General features: G+C 37.7%; 1 protein-coding gene across 1 annotated transcript in view; it reads right to left on the bottom strand.

Moving 5' to 3' along the window:
* taf4a (TAF4A RNA polymerase II, TATA box binding protein (TBP)-associated factor) overlaps positions 1-21968 on the bottom strand; it is a 113576-nt gene that overhangs the window by 10978 nt on the left and 80630 nt on the right. Inside the window, exons 12-13 of the mRNA XM_039734444.1 lie at positions 17314-17444; positions 10179-10304 (exon numbers count right to left, since the gene is read on the bottom strand). Of these exons, the coding sequence (XP_039590378.1) occupies positions 10179-10304; positions 17314-17444 (257 nt within the window). The remainder of the gene's footprint in view (positions 1-10178; positions 10305-17313; positions 17445-21968) is intronic.

The following is a 21968-nucleotide window of genomic DNA, read 5'->3' as shown; positions in this document are numbered from 1 at the left end:
TCATCATCATGTGCAGCGACGAGGCACACTTCCATTTGAATGGTTGTGTAAATAAGCAAAACTTTCACTACTGGGCTGAAACCAATACTTGTGAAGCTCAGCTGAGACCCCTGCACAGTAAGTGTGTTACAGTTTGATGCACTGTTGCAGAATTTGGCACTGTAGGCCCTTACTTTTTTGAGGAGGGTGGAGCAATGGTTACCATAACTTCAGAACATTACATTGAAATGCTAGAGAACTTTTAGTGGCTCGAACTGGAAGAAATGGATGTGGTGGATGCGTGGTTTCAACAGAACAGAGCAACAGGCCATACAGCGCAAAGATCCATGCAAGTTTTGCAGGAGATGTTTTCGGGGAAGCTGATCTCCATGCATGATGATGTCGGTTGGCCTTCACGTTTGCCTGATCTCGCTCCATTTGATTTCTTCTTGTGGGGCTATCTCAAATTGAAGGTACACACACACCGACCTCAAAACCATGACGTCCTCAAGGACGCTATTTGCCACAAAATTGCCACTATTCTCTTTGAAATGGCCAAATGAGTCATACAACCATTCAGAAATTATCTCAAGAGTGTATTATCTTTAATGATGGCCATGACCTTGATGACATTTTTAAAACAAAGTAAAAAATTCTATTTTGAATACCCTTTTTTGTGTCGTAATGAAATTTATTTTATATTGTAGCATTTTTATAGAATAAATGTTTGAAAGGTGGTACTTTTTTTTGGCTCACCCTGTACTATGGTGGATTGAACTGTAGATTTAAGTTTAAATAGATACACTTTCCATCTTTGCCTATCAATTTACACATAATAACAGATAATATCAAATGAAAACATATTTTCAGAATGGTCTGCAAATCTCTCTATTATAAAAAGAAATCCTGCCCTGGAAAGGAAAAGCAAGGCTACGATACATGATCTTCACGGAAGACATTTAAAAGACCTGCGAGACTAAAGAGACTTGCCACGGTGTGTCTCACGGGGACCGTAAACATGAGACATTGTGCCAAGAGATTGACCCAGGACCGTCTCACGATGACGTAGAACATGAGATTCTTGCAAGACACGCCCTACTTACAATCTATCAAATAGGACAACAGGGCAGCAAAACATTCGGTCTTGTGAAGGATTTGAGCACATACAGATCCAGAGTCTCAGCACATATAAAGCGTATAAGGACATACGTTATAAATGAAACATCGACGAATAAGCAAAGAAGAAATCAACGCGGAGAAAAGAGACTCAAAAGCGTTGGAAAGGAAAAAGAAAAAATAATCTAGGTGCAAATTCAGAAAATAAGGCAAGTAATTATCAGCCCGTAACAAGTGGAAATGAAACAAAGCACGTCCAATCGGGCTCAGAATTAAAAGACAGAGTAAAAGACAAAGTAGAAATTCATAAAGACGTTCACAAACGTTTGCGCTATACACATGCAGAGCAGATTATGAAAGTAGAGCATTCGAAAGGCTCAAAAAAAAAAAAAGTATGTACGATTCAAATGTGGAGAAAGTTAAAGAATATGAAAGTAGGAAAATTAGAAAGTATAAAAAAAGAAAGTAAAGATCGCAGTAGCGAAAAAAAAGGGAAATTAATACTTGAAAAAGGGAAGATAATCACCACGGACCAGGTGTCATTAAAAAAAAAGCAGGACAAAGCGAGGTCAGAGATAAAAAACAGAGTAGAAAACAAAGTGAAAAGTCATAAAGAGGTTAAAAAACAAAAGGGCCAAACACCAGCAGAGCAGGTTATAGATAATTCAGGATAGGTTTGTCTGTTTGGAATTTCAGCATAGACAAAGCGATCTACATCATCAGTAGTTAATCATTTTTTTTGCAAAGTAACCAATAAAAGCATGTGAGGCAAAATACGTTTTTGAAATTCTCAAAGCCTTACAATATTTACATACTTCTGACATATCACCTATGTCCATATATTCAATCTCTATTTGCCTTTTAGTTATTTCTCTGAGTAATAATTTCTGTTTTTTTGCGCTAATGTGAAGTTTTTTTTTTTTTTTGGACATTTTCGTTTTTTTGCTGCTTTCATATTCTGTATCTTGCTCTGCATTTGTTTCGCGCCTACGTTTTTTGGGGTCTTTTGAATTCCAGTTTTCATTATCTCTAACCTGACAACGTCATTAAACACAGGTCTCACTGACCTCATTTAAAAGATTCAGCATATTTGGACTTGAAAGATTCCAAATATTATTTTTACAGACGTTCTGAAATAAAAGTGAAACTAATGAAATAGCAACAATTCAAAGAAAAATAAATCTTAAAAAAGTGTGTTCAGAAAACCATAGATGGGGGTTGGTAAGCAAAGCGAGCAGGGGGCAAAGCCCCCTAGGTTATTAAAAAATTAAAATATGTACTGTGTTATTAATGTAAGTATTCTGACATTGTGGCAAATTGTTGTCAGGTGTTTCATGTTTGCTATAATTATTCTTGAGATATAGTGTATCTAGAATTTGATTGAAGTCCACACTTTAGAAAGGCACACACCAGTGTATAGAAGGTCCCATAATTCACACAGCATGTTGGGACAAAAACCAAGCCATGAAGTCCAATGGACTCTCTGTAGACCTCTTTGATAAAGTTGTAATGAGGCACACTTCAGGGCAACCATTTCTAAAGCAAGGAGTGTTCTTAAGAGCACTATTATCTGAATAATTGTGAAATGTAAGAAAATTGGAATCACCGGGGGACTCATGCATAACGCTGTGCGTAGAATTCGCACTATAACATTACGTAAGCACAAAAGCTAAAATATGTTTACAAACAGAAAAATCCAGATGCAGGAATCTGTGCGTTCGCCAGCTTCCGCGTTCTTTCGCTACATAAATCCCGGTCAGTGTGAAAAGTAACACTCGTGCACACGCCTGCTGTCCCACCCCAACTCCTCCCAAAATTACACCTCTTTGAGTATGCAACTCAATATAAATAGCCCTTAAGCTCAGTGTTCTGTGAAAAGGCAATGGGAAAAGCAAGAGGGAAAATAGAAGAATTTCAGCAACAATAACATTTATTAAAGTAATGCACCTGTTCCAACTTACATACAAATTCAACTTAAGTACAAACATATACTCCCTAACTCGTACGTAACCCGGGGACTGCCTGTACTTGATATCATTTTCATGATGATAGGAGTTAAAGCACGTTATTAAACATGGGTTTCACAGTGGCACAGTGATTGTGCGCGACCTTCGATGAAATAATTTATTGCAGCAGTACTCAGGGGCGGCTCTAGGCTTGTGGCCCCTGGGCAGAGAAAGAATCGGTGGCCCTTCGCCTGCCAATGTCATTATGGTATCTATGCACGTCGGATGGCCACATCTGTTGCGGACACTGCATAGCCGCCTCGTGCTCATGACACAAGCATTTAACTTTTGCCGAAATTTGCCGCTGCATTTTTTAGCTATGTCATTATTTTCTCTTTCTGTTTTATATTCAATATATATTGGCGTGGCAGCCCTGTGCAGGTGCACAGTTTGCACATGCCTAAGGCCGCCCCTGCAGTACTGTCACTTTCAAATGTACTAACCTCCAATTCCTGTCCTTCCTTTTATTTCTCCAAGTAACTGATTGCCACACAATCAGCTCTGTAATAGACGTTAAGCCATCTGTAAACTTAACACGCTGATTGTTCAAAACCTTTAAGGAATATTGAAATATCTTCGTAGATCATGTTTAATTATTCTATCCTTCACGCCAGTCCCAGTGAAATATACAGTGCGAGGCAGGAAGCGAAGCGCCAGATCCTTGCTAGCGTAGCAACACCGTGTCCTTTAATTATTAACAATATCGACTATTTAAATGAAGTTAAAGTTTTATCTGTATAATAAACATATTTTGATACATTTCATCTTAAAATATCGTCATCATATGTAAATATGTGCTTTATAAAGTGGCTCAGGTTGTGCAATATTATAACTGTAGTGCACGTTTACAGTGAGGTGATTATACTTATAAGTACAAACAGTTCTACAAGGAGCAGTTGATGGACTGATTGAGTGAGTTTAGAGCTCTTGGGATGAAACTCTTTCTGAACAGCAAGGTCCATACAGGAAGGGTTTGAAGCGTTTACCATGTGAGAAGCAGTTCAAATAGGAAGCATTACTGAGGCAGCGTGTGCTTGATGCTGTATACCGATAATTCTCTTTCCGATCAACTGCTCTGAGTGGTGCAGTGAGAGTAATATGGAAAAAGATGATCTGCTCCTAACGGGAGCAGCTGAAAGAAGAAGAAGAAGGTTCAATGAGAGTAACAACGTTAAAGCAGTTATGGTATTTGGAATAGTTTGACCATACCGTGGACCATTATATTGTTACTGATTAATTACAATCAGATGCATTAAACTAATAAACGATATGCCGTTAATTTCAGTGTAGCGGATCTGAAAACGAAAGATAAACCACACAGGAACAGTAGCGCTGCTTTGACGCTGGGGGCCGCCAGTCTGCAAAACCGAGCGGATAACTTGCATACGACAGGGTATGAGGTACCGTGGAAATGTGCGTGGCTTTACGCCAAGTTTAGGTTTCATACTGTACATTGTGATTTGAACATGGAAATGTTCTTACGCAACATTTCTGTGCCTACGCACCTTTTATACATGAGGCCCCAGGACTTTTCCTAAAGATGGTTGTCCAGCCAAACTGAGTAGCCGTACAAAAAGGACCTTGGTCTGAGAGGTGATCAAAATACTCAACAGACATTCTAAAAGAACTTCAGAAGTCTTCTGTTGAGATGGGAGAACCTGTCAGAAAGATAACCATCTCAGTAGCACTCTATCAACCAGGCATTTAAAGTAGCATGGCTAGATGGAAGCACTCTTAAAGCATATAATAGCTAATTTCAAGTTTTTCAGATTTAAAGGACTATGAAAGTATGAGGGGAAAGATTCCCTGATCTAATGAAATAAAAATTGAACAAGTTGGACATAACACCAAGCAATTTGTTTGGTGAAGACCAGGCACTGCTCATTATCTGCCTAATACCATCCCTAAAGTGAAGCAGGGTGGTGGCAGTATCATGCTATGGGGGTGCTTATTAAAGGCATGGACAGAGGGACTGCTCAGAATTGAGGGAAGGAGGAATGTGGCCAGATACAGAAAGGTCCTTGAAGAACAACCTGTTCCAGAGTGCAGACAACCACATACTGGGGCAACAGTTCACCTCTCAGCACAATGACCCGAAACATACAGCCAAAACAACTGGGACAAGTCTCTGATTGTCCTGGAGTGACGTGGCCAAAGCCCAGGCTTAAACCCCTCAGAACGCCTGTGGAGAGACTCGATGATGGAAGTTTGCAGATGCTTCCAGTTCAATCTAATAGAAAGAGGATCTGCCAGAAAGAGTGTGATTAAATGCCCAAATTCCGGTGTGCAAAGCTTGTAGAGACTTATCTAAGAAGACTCAAAGCTGTTATTGCTACCAAGAGAGCTTCTACAAAGCATTCAATTAAAGGTCTAAATACATATATGAATGACAGATTTGAGTTTTTAATTAATCTGCAAAAATTTTCTAAAAAAATATTTTTGCTTTGTCTGCATAGGTTATTGAATGTAGATTGATGTGAAAAAAATAACAAATGTATTAATTAAAAATTAAACACGCAACACAATAAATGATGCAGAAAATGATGGGGTCTTTCTGAATGTACTGTATAACTGGTCTCAAATATGTTTATTTATTTACTTTTTGAGCCATGCTGCAGTTCTACTGTGGAGATATTGAAAAAGAAATATTTAAGAAAATCCTTCACAACTGTTAACTGACAAGCAAGCAGCATTTCCTAAAGAAGAGTAATTTTATGTTTTTTCAGGTCCATAGCTATGGGGAGGTAGAGAAAACTGTTGGAGAAACAAATTATGTTTATTAATTAATAATATATAATGTAATTATATACAATGTAATTACATACTATATATATATATATATATATTAATAACAGTTAACTTATTTTTATTTGTTTATTTACTTAAAGACTGACTGATTGATTGATTGCCTGTATTATCTGTTTTTTATGTTTCTCCTGCAATATGAATCTGAATATCTTCCATGGGATTAATACATTTTATCTAGTCTAATCTAATGTAAATACTGATAATAAAATTAAGAAATTAGTATACTGGGACTCCTTCATCTGATGTATTTTTAAATGCATGTTAACACTCCATAAGTAACTTACAGTTGCAGAAGAACCAAGGAAATTCTTGCTATGTAAGTATTTTTGGCAAAATGAATTCAACATGCTGTACAAACTATGTGAAGCATGCTTAACCCCACAAGGCTCTGTGAAATCTGTTCAGTGAATGGGCATCATGTTTTATGTAAAACTCTCTAAAACCTTTATTGTCACTTTTGACATGTCTTATTTCAGAAAAAGAAGACAGTGTATGTCCATGCAAACACACATCCTTTTTAAACCACTTTTGTCATTTGTACATTTAAATCCTCTTATGCTTTTACTATTATGTTATTCTTGAAGATTGTTAGTAAAGGTTTTATAATTGTACATAAATGTCTATTGCTAAATGTCATTTCACTAATGTCATTTTACAGAGTGAGAACTAGAAAAATGTTCTTTTTATGGGCTGTGTGCAGTGCAACCCCTCTAAAATCCACAGTCATACACAATCACATCTTCTTAATAATGTTTGTGCCCAGTTTCTCAATCTGTGTCAAAACCAACTCAGAAAATAAGTAACATATAATAAACAAATGATTCAATAATCATAGCAAAAAGTATAATATTCTGCTCAAAAGAATGGTGGTGATTAAAAATGGTATATTTAATAATATAAGCAGTTATGGTTTGTGGCATGGAATGTTACAGGTTCTGAATAGTGTTCTGAGGCAGCATTTGCCAAACAAGCATTATATTATTTATTAATTATAAATAATTTTACTTTTTGCCTCATGGTGTGATTGCAAAGCATGTATCGCACTGACATTTGAAGGGAACCAGAGTGCATCAGGACAAAGTAATTCCTCTACAGGCAAATCAATTTAGGGATCTGTAGTCATGGCCAGTGTGTGGCTTTTGCAACCTAGGCAATCACCTAGGGCCCCTAGAATCTTGGGGCTGTGGATGTGTTTGGGCTGCACAAGCTTCATTGAAAGTTTATTTTTTGTTTTCCATAAACCATTTGCTTGTATTTTGCCAGTAAGGTGCATCAGGAGGGTGGAACAATAAACATTGCTACATTTATGTGGAATGTGTTTAATGGGTTCACTCTTATGCAGTGACATTTTGTAAGTAGCTTATCTGTCCAGCATGGGTTAGCATGAGAGCAGAAACTTTCAACTGGCATACCTGAATGACATCTAGTGGCATGTGCTTATGTATTTGAGTGATGATGCTGCAGTAAAATACAGTATAAAACACACACACTTGGGACAGCAGGGACATATTAATTACATATATGCTGTTGCTAACTAAAAAATTATTTTGTTAAGTAATTCACATGAAGAATTTTCTAACACCATGGAATTTTCCACGAAATAAACAGTGTCTCACTTTGCACATAACACAGCCAATTTGCAAATTATTTAACTAAAAAATAAACTGCAAATCTCCATGAGGGATGGCTTGTTGCATGTGAGAAACAAAAAACAACTAGAGCTTTCTCATAAAAAAAAAAAAATGATTGTTCCTTCATATATGTGAAGTTTGTTGCATTTTCACTATCAACAGGCTTTTAGCATTCACTGTTTGACGAGTCTGATCATCATTTCCTTCAAGAGAAAGGCATTTATGAAACAGCATATAGAACACACTGAGAGTGGCACCAGCATCCACTTAAGCTACCTTGGAAAAACAATAGTGAAGTGACATCAAGCAATCCACATACTGCTCCATTACTTTGGATTGCACACCTGATATTAGCCATAAGAAGCAAACAATACTAATTATAAGGACTGTCACACTGAAGGAAATGCTCAGGGTCACTTCATGGGATTCCTTCCAGCAACAGAGACAACAGGAAAAATTGTGTCTCCTCTTATCCTGGACAAATGTAAGGAACTAAATATCCCATTTGATGATTACAGAGGGCAATCATATGACAATGGTGCCAACATGAAGGGGAAGCACAAAGGTGAAGAGGCTGGCTAGTGTTCTCTGAAAACTAAACTATTATTCATAAAAAAAAAATGAAATTAAGGTACAAAGGACATACTGGGATGAGCAGTGAAGGGTGCAAAAAAAGAAAAAGTTGCAAAGAAAATTGCAGAGTTTCCGGAAAGGTCCCTTTAAGTGATGTGAAAGACCCTGTGGAAGCCACAGGGAAAAAGAAGAGTGAGGGGTGCAAATGTAAAAATAAATTACAAAAAAGTACAGAAAAGTCTGCAAAAAGGATGTTTTCTTATTTTGCAGCTATTTTCATTGATAATAAATGTTTGTTTATGTATGTTTTAGAATTTCTAGGTAAGATGTGGATAGCCTTTTCATTTTTTTTCCCTCACGAATAGATGAAAGTGATTTCAAAGATGAAATATTTAAATAAATTGTGAATAGACTATAAGAAAAAAAAAAATCGAGGTTTTATTTTTTTGCCATACTCCCTGACCTATTTCAAGCTAATGTGATATTTGAAAATATATCCCATCATAAAAAATTGATTCCCTTATTTGCACGAAGTGACGTAATCAATAAAGTATGAATGGACACAGTTTCCATTGTCTGTTTTTACCAGTAATATACACAGGAAATCTAGACAGAATAGCCTATGAATGCTCAAGCACATTAAACACTGTCATTAATCAATTCCTCTTCCTTTTTTTTAGCAGTCCTAAAAATTTAGCTGTTGGATGATTGATTAACTATGAAAGACCCAACCCGAGACTTTGAAGTGTGGAACGACAGTTGAGTGATACGGGCAACAACAGACGGCCAACGGATATCATATGAGAAAAAATTTAACTCACTTTCTCAGTTTTCTCTCATTATAATAACAGCAAAAATGTCACACAAGTACTCTCAATATTCACAGTATTTTTCATTATGCCTTTTTTTAAACAGAGTGTCAAATCAGCAGTCAAAATAAGAAGCATGGATTGGCTTAGGCAGCTAAAATGAGCACTTCTGACGTTAAAAAGTCTGTTTAAAACTGTGATTTTAAAACCATTATAATAACAGAAGAACATCATAAATGGAAAATAAATGGGGAATTTATCTAAGATGGATGCCAGGAAGTATTTTTTCACACAAAGGAATGTGGGACTGTGAAACAAATTACCAATATACGTATGTAGTTGAAGCAGAAAGCCTGACAACTATTAAAAGACACCTGGATGAGATACTGTGGTAACTTTACAAATAACTAAGCTAACTATACAAGCTTGAAAGAATGAATAATCTCATTGCTTTTGTGGAGATTTTTATTTTTTGAAAACAGATTTGCATTCTTTAGTAGTTCTATTTTATATATAACCACTGAATGATGTGTTACCCTTTTCCTTCCCAAACAGCTCAATGGTGTGTCCATAAGTACAGCATTTAGCTCAAGTAAAACTATCTGCATGTGTAATTTTTGAAGAAAATTACAATTTTCTACCACTTTAGTTTGGAAGAAAATGCATAAATCATATATTTGATTTACAAAAAATGTGATGCTCACTTCATGGAAATGTTTTTTAACTGAATGAACACGTAAAATCCAACTCCTGTTTTGGTGTATTTCTTGAGATATGCCATGTTGCATTGTTGTTGAACTTGAAATCCATGTTAAATTATTGCTTCAGTGTATTTAGCACAGGAATACGTACCACACATGCCAAATTCAATGTATGATCCAGTCATCTAAAATGGATTACTTTAAAACACTGGTGTACATAATTCATAATATGGCATGATATTGGAATTTTGCTCTATATTTTGAAGCAGTATTAGGTTGGCCACTGCATTAGGCTCTATATGAAAGCACACATTTTCATTAATGAAAACATATCTAAAAAAATATGTGCATAAAAGTGAAGCATCACTTCAGCCAATAGTAGAAATACACACATTTTGTCCACTCTTCTCCTCTTTTCATATTTTAAAAAGTATTTATTCAGTCAGAATTTGTATATAAGAAAACTGGAAGAGCCAGAGTTCTGTGATGTGACAGAGCAAGAACACAGCAGTCAAGAAAGAACTACAGATGTCTCAGAGGAAAAAAAAACCTCACCTTTGCAGCTTTCAACAAAATCTCTCTTTCCTGTTCTTCTTTTCTTTGCTTTTCCAGATGGTCAAGCTGCTCAAAGAACTTCAGTTGGGAGCGTACATCACTGACTTGTTCACTTCGCTCATCATCCTGTGATCCAGAAACAAAGCATATTAATATAAAACCTTCAAATATAACATGTTATTATACTTTTTCCACACACCTCTTGCATTGGTCCATAATACGAAGAAATCGCTCCTATCACAAAGTCTATATTTCATACATTGACACACATTATTCAAAAAGGACATAAGCTATAATACACTATAAAAATTAAAAGATGACAACGCACGTTAGTCTAAAAATGCATTGATGCATAGTGTGTATTTTTAATGTTATTGTTATTTGCAAATGTTTGGACAACACTGGACAAATTACATGTTCTGTTGATATTTAAAGTAAACAAAGTAGTAAACACAACTTTGACAACTAAAACAATATTTTTTATGAAAATTTTAGTGTACATTTGTGATTTATTTTATGCACTAAAAACATATATAAAAAAAAGTAAATTTGGCATTTGCAAAAGTTTGGGTTTCAGCTGTTAGGTCTTTTTTATGCTTGCATTTGAGGTGAAATCATATGTCCTTAAGCAATGTTGGACCACATATTGATATACTGACTAATGATAAATTGTATGCAGACAACAAAAACAACCATTACTGTTTTGGTTTGCTATCATTGCAGATGTTTAAATTAATAAATTGCTTAGTTTATTATTTGATTTCAATATGTATTTACAGCTAAGTAATATATTTCAATATGCATTATTCAATTGCTTAATAATCTATGGATTTAGTTTTTATTTAAATGTTTCTGTTTATGTATTTATAAATTTAAAAAATAAAAGTAGATTATGGTAAAGTCAAATGATGTATTTATTGTGTTTTCTTAACATATTGTAGTCAGTTTGTAAAATGTATCGGTTATCTACACAACAATGTGGACAGGAAAGTGAAAATACGATCAGGCCCAAACATGAAGCAGCAAGCTGCTGTTTCACTACCAACTAAACACACTTGTAACTCTGCAGGAGCTATGCAGTGGTGACTGGGCAGTTTCTGCCTCTACAAAGACTGGAGTGTGCCACCCTCATATTGTCTAATTTTCAGGCAATTTTCAAACAACTGACTTTGCAAAACAAACTTACTTTGCCATTACATTAGTCTGCTATGATTTGTTCACTTACATCAACACCTTATGTGTTATGTGTAGGTGTTTTGTGTGGTTAATTTTTAGTAAGCTACATTCTGAACTGTAAAGTTACACTGCTACATTTCCCAGAATTGTTGACTTGGGCTTTGTTTACAGCATTGATCTAGAAATTCACAGACAAGTTCCTGGGACAGTGTGCAAGAGAAAATAATAATAATAATCTACAGGGTATTTTTCATTGGATTCTACTTCAATTATGCTATAAGTTAGATAAAACAATGATCTGATATATCCTTTGATTTATAAGCAGGGTTACAATATTGAGTGGTAAGATAAATTATTAAGTCAAGACAGTTATTTTTAACCTAAAGTCAAGAGTCTTTTTCTAGGAAATATGTAGTCACAAGCTTCTGAAAAGGTGCATGATAAGGTTACGCTGTTAAATGAACAATATTCTGGGTTGTCACATATTTTTTAATAAAACAATGTAGCCATTTTGCTGGTATTGAGAAACAAACTGTTTTCAGCATGTTACACATTTAACAACAGTGCCATAACTTAAAGTAGTTAAATCAAATTAATTTGTCAACTTTAGTTAACATCTGAGTGTTAAAACAGCAGTAGAGCTCAATGTATGTAGCCAACGGCACTTTTACCCATATTTGAACACACACTTGTTTCTGATATGAGATATATGAGCTCAATTACTGATTCAGATGTTGCTAAAAATGATTAGGCAAGCTGTGAACTTTATCAGGTCAAATAGTGTAATGGATTCCAAAAGACAGTATTAAGGATTACAAAACAATCTAATAGATGGTTACTGATAAGTCGTTCTGTCCTAATTACTACACCGGCCGTGAGTCATGGACACTGCAGGCATAAAACACTTCCAGCAGCAACCTGATAGTCCCATGGGCATCTTCCATCCATTTACCGATGGAGACGACGCAGAATGAAAACACAATCTTATGAAGAAACCTACACAAATTACTGAGTATTGTAGGAAAGCACCAATTAAACTGGAGGTGGCATTATGGCGTTGATTTTCACTAAGTATTTCCACTTGCTCAAATATCAAAAGAATATGTACAACACTTTTAAAAGCAACTCTAAATTCATCCATTGTAGGTAAGAAAAGGTGTGTGCAAATATTTGCTCATGGATGGACTGGCATCACATGAAGGCTTGGCAAAGCCAGTGCTACCTGGGAGAGCAAGGTCAGAAGATGGTTAGCTGGTTATATATACTAATAGAATTACAGGAAAAGTGCAATGAAAAAAAAAATATTGGGTGTTCCTATAATGCAGGTATTGATTCACAAGTTCATACCAAATGGTTTTGTACACCATCAACTTATAGTGACATTAATTACTTTCCTGGTCTCCACTTAACAAAGGAAACATACAAACCCACTTGGCTTCAAAATGTATAAAAGATTTTGGCTTTAAAATTTTCCTAATTGTACTCATATAACCTTTTAAATATTTGTGTTTTTAATACTACATGCACAAAAAAGCATACAGTGCATCCAGAAAGTATTCACAGCGCATCACTTTTTCCACATTATGTTATGTTACAGCCTATTTCCAAAATGGATTAAATTCATTGTTTTCCTCAGAATTCTACACACAACACCCCATAAAGACAAAGTGGAAAAAGTTTACTTGAGGTTTTTGCAAATTTATTAAAAATAAAAAAACTGAGAAAGCACATGTACATAAGTATTCACAGCTCAGAATTGAGCTCAGGTGCATCCTGTTTCCCCTGATCATCCTTGAGATGTTTCTGCAGCTTAATTGGAGTCCACCTGTGGTAAATTCAGTTGATTGGACATGATCTGGAAAGGCACACACCTGTCTTTATAAGGTCCCACAGTTGACAGTTCATGTCAGAGTACAAAACAAGCATGAAGTCAAAGGAATTGTCTGTAGACCACTGAGACAGGATTGTCTCGAGGCACAAATCTGGGGAAGGTTACAGAAAAATTTCTGCAGCTTTAAAGGCCCCAATGAGCACAGTGGCCTCCATCATCCGTAAGTGGAAGAAGTTCGAAACCACCAGGACTCTTCCTAGAGCTGGCCGGCCATCTAAACTGAGCGAACGGAGTAGAAGGGCCTTAGTCAGGGAGGTGACCAAGAACCCGATGGTCACTCTGTCAGAGCTCCAGAGGTCCTCTGTGGAGAGAGGAGAACCTTCCAGAAGGACAACCATCTCTGCAGCAATCCACCAATCAGGCCTGTATGGTAGAGTGGCCAGACGGAAGCCACTCCTTAGTAAAAGGCACATGGCAGCCCGCCTGGAGTTTGCCAAAAGCCACCTGAAGGACTCTCAGACCATGAGAAACAAAATTCTCTGGTCTGATGAGACAAAGAACTCTTTGGTGTGAATGCCAGACATCACGTTTTGAGGAAACCAGGCACTGCTCATCACCAGGCCAATACCATCCCTACAGTGAAGCATGGTGGTGGCAGCATCATGCTGTGGAGATGTTTTTCAGCAGCAGGAACTGGGAGACTAGTCAAGATAAAGGGAAAGATGACTGCAGCAATGCACAGAGACATCCTGGATGAAAACCTGCTCCAGAGAGACTGGACTAATTTCCTCCAAACGTGACGCCTGGCATTCACACCAAAGAGTTCAATCTTTGTCTCATCAGACCAGAGAATTTTGTTTCTCATGGACTGAGAGTCCTTCAGGTGCCTTTTGGCAAACTCCAGGCGGGCTGCCATGTGCCTTTACTAAGGAGTGGCTTCCGTCTGGCCACTCTACCATACAGGCCTGATTGGTGGATTGCTGCAGAGATGGTTGTCCTTCTGGAAGGCTCTCCTCTCTCCACAGAGGCCCTCTGGAGCTCTGACAGAGTGACCATCGGGTTCTTGGTCACCTCCCTGACTAAGGCCCTTCTACTCCGTTCGCTCAGTTTAGATGGCCGGCCAGCTCTAGGAAGAGTCCTGGTGGTTTCGAACTTCTTCCCCTTACGGATGATGAAGGCCACTGTGCTCATTGGGACCTTTAAAGCAGCAGAAATTGTTCTGTAACCTGCCCCAGAATTGTGCCTCGAGACAATCTTGTCTCGGAGGTCTACAGACAATTCCTTTGACTTCATGCTTGTTTTGTGCTCTGACATGAACTGTCAACTGTGGGACCTTATATAGACAGGTCTGTGCCTTTCCAAATCATGTCCAATCAACTGAATTTACCACAGGTGGACTCCAATTAAGCTGCAGAAACATCTCAAGGATGATCAGGGGAAACAGGATGCATCTGAGCTCAATTTGGAGCTTCATGGCAAAGGCTGTGAATACTTATGAACATGTGTTTTCACAGTTTTTTTATTTTTAATAAATTTGCAAAAACCTCAAGTAAACTTTTTTCACGTTGTCTTTATGGGGTGTTGAGTGTAGAATTATGAGGAAAAAAATTAATTTAATCCATTTTGGAATAAGGCTGTAACATAATAAAATGTGGAAAAAGTGATGCGCTGTGAATACTTTCCAGATGCACTGTACATGTAACATCTTAGATGACATTTCTGACAATGTATATTAAAATTAATATTTATTATAAATTCAGAAATGGCATTTAATGAATAAACACAATCACTGAAAATAGCATTTTGTTTTATTTTGCTATTTTCTAAAGTATATTGTCCTTTTCACACACTTCACTGTCAAGATACTAATTTAATTCAATACTAATAAAGTACTACATATGTTAATAATTTTAAAAATATATATCAGGAAGGCCTAACAGTAAAGGTTAAATGGAACTGTATTGTCATTAATAAAAAATAATATAAAGGTTAAAAAAGAACAATGTGTTTACATTCACTCTAATGCACTAGCAGATGCATAACTCAAAATCACAGCAAAGATATGACATCCATACAGAAAGAAACTAGCCTGTACAAATCTAACTAGGTTTTGCTTTCAAATAAACAGGAAAACCATATGCCGACTGAACAATGAACAAGAATAATACTAAATTATGAGCTTATAAAATAAGTGATATAAATAAATATAAAATAGCTATACAGTAAAGGTCTATACAGAGATATTTTGGAAAATAAACAGCTGTTACGTCACTGGCTTGCATCATTGTAACTATGTATAATTACAGAAGTACATGTATGTAAATACAATTAAGAACCGAATATACAAAACAGATAAGACAAATACATGATGAGTTTGCACTATCTCTGACCTATTTCCAGTACATCTTAAAAAGTCAAAGTGAACAATTAATAAAAAAATGTGTTTTATTTTTGTAACAATTTGGAACACTAGTAAAATATAGCTTCTCAATTTAAAACCAGATCACAGCTGAGTCTATGGAGTAAGATTGCTGTCAAAAATAACTAGTAATAATTTAAGTCAAATTTACATTTCACACATGTCAATTACGCTTGTACTTCTGAAACTTATGCTTGCTGCTGAAAATTACGCTCACTCCTATAAAATATGCTTGCTTCTTAAAATTATGAGTACAATTCTCAGGCGTGAAGAAACTTTCAAAAATATGTCATTGGACACACAAGGCATTCGTTATCGAGAAAGAAGCAATCGATTTTTGTTACTACGCATATGCCACAAAGGTAGAATACTTATGTTATTTTTGACAGCGATCGTACTTCATACTTAGCCTCCTTACACTGGCTCCAAAGAGCAAAACGCAAAAACAAAATAAAACTGATACAATAAAATTAATAAAACAATGACAACATGCAATTAACAAAAAAAAGTGAGAGCATGAAATTAACTGTGTGCGTTTTAAACTTTACATGACATCTAAGCCGAGTGTGCAGATGTTTGATGTTGCAGAATGTTCCTAACCTTCAGATTTTGGCATTCTTGGTCATAGATTTGGGGTGGGGAACATGAAATAATAACCCCGCCTTCCTTTTGCTATGGGAGCACTGAATTAGATTAATGACTGAGTCCAGAGAATGTTACAGCCTTATAATGGATGAAAATTTAGGAAAAAAATAAATACGCAAAGTAAATCAAAGAACTGTGAAATATGACAATAAATACATAACAACATTAATTATGTCAGTTTGCAAGTGCTCCCCGTGTCTGAGGGGCTTTCCTCTCAAAGACATGCAGCTTAGGTGCTTTGACGTTAATAAATTGTGTGTGTGTGTGCTCACCTTGCGATGGGCTGGCACCCTATGTTGGCTGGAATAGGCTCTGGTAGACCCCTGTGCCCAAGTTCAAGACTAAGTGGGTTTGAAAATGACTGACTGACATAAAGGCATAAGAAACAAGAGGCATATTTCCATACCCATTTAATTATTTATACTTGCATTTCATGTTATTATTATCTATTTAGTGTTACATTTGACTACTTTTATTTATTTTAATTTCATTTACTGTATTTATTTGTGCATTTATCCATGCACCCATTCAATTTCTAAACCCATTTCATTCTGAGTAGAGGCAGAGTCACAGGGAAGCTGGAGCCCATCCCAGAAACCTCTTTTCTTTTGTTTGTTCCAATTAAATATCACATAAATCTCTTTCATCAGATTACAGTGTGCCAACTTTGCCAGTCAGTATGACCCATTTAACCATGTTGAGACAAGAAAAACTCAACTGAAATTTTAAAAAAGCCTCCATCCTGTCACAAAGTTATTAAAATTAGGGTAGTCCTGTGCCATGTCTACAATGGCAAATGACCATCACAGTGACACCTATTCTTTAGATATGGCAAGTTTGCCAGCCAATTTGACCCATGAACTCACTTTGGGCCAGGCAAATTATCAAAAACATGCAAAGGTCTATCAAAAATATGTGATGTTATGGCTCACTTTTAACTTTTACTTGTTTTGACAAAGATTCTTAAAACGGTGTTTGAAAAAAATGAGAATAAACTAAAACTATACAAATTACTACAAAAGCAAAAAGGGTACAATGTTAAACTAAGGTAAAAATAAACATACCTTATAGGATACATTCCTCAGCTGTGCAACTTCTGAAACTTTCTCTATTAGGCTTTGCAACCTTTGCTGTGTTGCATGAGATACATAATTTACTATTTCTGGACTTACTTCTGAAAATCCAAATTTTTTACCTGTTGTGAGAAAAGAATGGACTTCAATAAATATTTGGTATTCATTTTTAGTTATTTATGCACATCCACGGACAGCAGTTTACCAGATATTGTATTATAAATATACACCTTACACCTGTCAGATCGAATGTCATTATTCAAATATAATTTGAATGGATTAAAAAAAAAATCTTATTTGAATTGAAAAACTCATTTTTAATGAAGGAGATGTTATGCATCCATCACATTAGGCAAACTCTAATTTCCATTCACAAAAGATAATGGCAAGTAAGTGCCATATTTCTAATCTCTCCTTGTTAATATAAAATCTTTAAAATCATAATTTTAGAGTCCTTTTAATACCACCAATTCTTATTTTAGCTACCTCTGCCAACATACTGTTTCACATCCAATCTGCATCTTAGTTGGCTGATGATTTGACACACAATAATTAAAACAAGGAGGTGTGATGAAAAAAAAAATATTAAGGTCACTTGTATGACATTTATGCTGCAAATGTAAAAGGGTAAAAAGAGAGTGCCATCTGTTATTTCTTGACTGCCAGCTCTGGTCCATGGCATTCAGCTGGCATCCTGCATCCTACACACCATAACTATTGTTAACTAGCTGCATCCATCCATCCATCTATTTATCTACTGTATGCATCTATCTAATCCACACTCCTTGTGCTTGATTTTAATACTCTTTTCCTGTATTGTTTGTTGATTTAGTAGTTTCTAGATAAGCAGTCATACTCATTTTGCATATTATTTCTTTGCCTAAATGCTTCTGCTAAATGGGGGAAATACACAATCACAATGCAACTTTTAGTACATTCAGCGTATCACTTCAAAAACACATAAAAGTTTCACAGTGCCTTAATTTATATTAAAGCAAGATGTTTAGGAATGTTATGACATGGCTGCCAGGAGTATAAAGAAGCATAGCAGAGTGGAAAAGAAAAACTGATTAATACCATAATTTACAGTATTTGATTAATCAAAAGGTTTTTTTTTTGTTTTATTTATTTTTAATGGAGTTCTATTATGCATTACAAGTAGAAAGACACAATGCAGTGTGCCTTACTCTGCATTTTCTTTGATCACATTACTTTTATACCGACTACATTTCTATATCAGAAATGTCAAAACCAGAGTACTACAACACCTGTCTACACTTATGTTTTTCTTTAAATAAAATAAAGAGTTTTAACCCCTCCTTGAACCACCACCTTATCGTGGTGGAGGGGTTTGCATGTCCCAATGATCCTAGGAGCTCTGTTGTCCAGGGCTTTATGCCCCTGGTAGGGCCACCCCAGGCAAACTGGTCCTAGGTGAGGGATGAGACAAAGAGCGATTCAACATAACCTCCTATGAAGAACAAAAAATTTGGACAGCGTTTTCCCTCGCCCGGACGTGGGTCACCAGGGACCCCCTTGGGAGCCAGGCCTGAAGGTGGGGCTCGATGGCGAGCGCCTGGTGGCCGGGCACAGCCCGAAGAGGCAACGTGGGTCCCCCTTCCTATGGGCTCACCACCTATGGGAGGGGCCAAGGAGGTCGGGTGCAGTGTGAGGTGGGTGGTGGCCGAAGGTGGGGACCTCGGTGGTCCGATCCTCGGCTATAGAAACTGGCTCTTGGGACGTGGAATGTCACCTCTCTCCGGCAGAACTTAGACCATGTCCCGAGGGAGGTGGGGGACATTGAGTCCGAATGGGCCATGTTCCATGCCTCTATTGTTGAGGCGGCTGACTGGAGCTGTGGCCTTAAGGTGGTCAGTGCCTGTCGTGACGGCAATCCCCAAATTGGTTGGAGGACACCAGCGATGAGGGATGCCGTCAAGCTGAAGAAGGAGTCCTACAGGACCCTTTTGTCCTGTGGGACTCTGGAGGCAGCTGATAGGTACCAACAGGCTAAGCGGATTGCGGCTTCGGTGGTTGCTGAGGCAAAAACTCGGGTGTGGGAGGAGTTTGGGGAGGCCATGGAGAATGACTTTCGGACGGCTTCGAGGAGATTCTGGGCCACCATCCAGCGTCTCAGGAGGGGGAAGCAGTGCAGTGTCAACACTGTATATGGTGGGGATGGTGTGCTCTGACCTCAACTCGGGACGTTGTGGGTCGGTGGGGGGAGTATTTCGAAGACCTCCTCAATCCCACTAACATGCCTTCCAATGAGGAAGCAGAGCCTGGGGAAACGGAGGTGGGCTCCCCCATCTCTGGGACTGATGTCACCGAGGTGGTCAAAAAACTCCTTGGTGGTAGGTCCCCAGGGGTGGATGAGATATGCCCGGAGTTCCTGAAGGCTCTGGATGTTGTAGGACTGTCGTGGTTGACACGCATCTGCAACATCACATGGATATCGGGAACAGTGCCTCTGGATTGGCAGATCGGGGTGGTGGTCCCCCTCTTTAAGAAGGGGGACAGGAGGGTGTGTTCCAACTACAGAGGGATCACACTCCTCAGCCTCCCTGAAAAAGTCTATTCGGGGGTCCTGGAGAGGAGGGTCCGTCAGATAGTCGAACCTCGGATTCAGGAGGAACAGTGTGGTTTTCGTCCTGGTCGCGAAATAGTGGACCAGCTCTATACCCTTAGCAGGGTCCTGGAGGGTGCATGGGAGTTTGCCCAACCATTCTCCATGTGTTTTGTGGACTTGAAAAAGGCATTCGACCATGTCCCTCGGGGAATCCTGTGGGGGGTGCTCCGGGAGTATGGGGTACCGGACCCCCTGATAAGGACTGTTCGGTCCCTGCACAACCGGTGTCAGAGCTTGGTCCACATTGCCGGCAGTAAGTCAAACCCGTTTCCAGTGAGAGCTGGACTCCACCAGGACACGCTGGAGGGACTATGTCTCCCAGCTGGGCTGGGAACACCTCTGGATTCCCCCGGAAGAGCCAGAAGAAGTGGCCGGGGTGAGGGAAGTATGGGCATCTCTGCTTAAGCTGCTGCCCCTGCGACCCGATCTCGGATAAGTGGAAGAGGATGGATGAATGGAAAAGTTTTAAAACATTCTCCTTTATCAAGGTGTCAGAGAGTGTCAATGTTTTACATCTGGGTAAGACATAACACGGGGGAATTTCACTGTACTCTGTAGATGCTTTTATAGCTGCTATTACAATTACTACTACTTTGTCCATGCAGAGAATGCTGTTTTTGTGAAAGAATGTGTTTTCATATGTCACATTCGTATGAAAGCTGCAGTTTCCATGTATTTTAAGTAACTGTGCACAAGCATTTAATGCTTTACAGATATACAATGTGCAAAAAAATGTAAAACATTACATATAAGTGTGATGTGGTGATGCAATTAAAAGATCAAATAGTGTAGTTCAATAAGTGATGGTAGTGCAGAGCAAAGTCACAGCACTTACCATTGATCATTTTTATGAGGGAGGTGCACAAGTTTAGTTGTTTTCCATATGGCTTCCAGTAAACAAAGATGTCTGCGGAGGTTGGGAGACAATTTTAAACATGGCGCTTTGGACTGCCGTATGTACAGAGAACAGGAAGCCAGAAAAGACCAATGTGGGGAAGTGTATGTTCATTTTTGTTGATTTCCTTTAGGTTTTTTGGTCTGGTCAGGGTTTGTTTTAATGTATTTGTTGATTTATTTTTAAAAGGGTGATTTTTGTTATTACTGCTTGTGTTACGTTATAACCAAACTTTACACCATATATGAGTGTGTCAGTTCATTTCCCCACTTTAAGAAAGTAGTTAGTCTTGTCCTGCTACAGGGTAAGGCCAGGTTTATACTTCATGCAACGTGACTTGTGCTCCAGTGGATGCTACTGCTACGCAAGCGCTGTACTGTTTATACTTGTGTGCATACTTTACGTGAATCTGGAAGATTCCACCAGGTGGCAGTACGAGGTACCATCATGGTGAGAACTGGTTTGGCTTCCCTGTGTTGTGAATTCCCTGAAACACCCATTAAATTCCGAGGACACCTTGCCACAATATCTTTGAAAAGGAGGGATGTTTAATGATTAAATCCATAAATCCAGGGATGCGCCCAAAGAAGAAATAATCCCTGAACAGGGCATCATCTCATCTCAAGGTGAATATAAGCACTGACATACAGTAGTGTCATTTTAGCATCAACAAATCCCCAAACCTTCATGTTTTTGGACGGAAACTGCAGCACACTGTGGAAACCCACCTGGAAAACATGCAAACTCCAGGCAGGGAACATTGGAAACGTAACTCCCTGCAAGACAGCAGCGCTACCGCTTCACCACCGTGTCGCTCCCACATGTGTAATTATTAACAGTATTTATTATGTAAATGAAGTTAACGATTTATCTGTAAAATTTAATATAAATTCTTTAATGCATTTCATTATGAAAGTGATATCAAGTATAAATCTAAGGACTCTAAATGTGCAGAGAGCTGGAATATCATACATTTAATGTGTTCTGTGTGGCGATTAAGCCAAAATTTCCACATTAATCACAAAACAGACCTTTTCACTGTGTCCCTAATTTTTATTTCTCTGTGGCTCAAATATGTGCAAAAACAAAAATAACAAAAAAAAGATGGCATAGAAGATGGTA

This window comes from Polypterus senegalus, chromosome 14 (assembly GCF_016835505.1).
Source record: "Polypterus senegalus isolate Bchr_013 chromosome 14, ASM1683550v1, whole genome shotgun sequence".
Lineage (NCBI taxonomy): Eukaryota > Metazoa > Chordata > Cladistia > Polypteriformes > Polypteridae > Polypterus > Polypterus senegalus.
The sequence above is the reverse complement of the archived record's forward strand: the minus strand, read 5'-3'. Positions and strand labels throughout refer to the sequence as shown.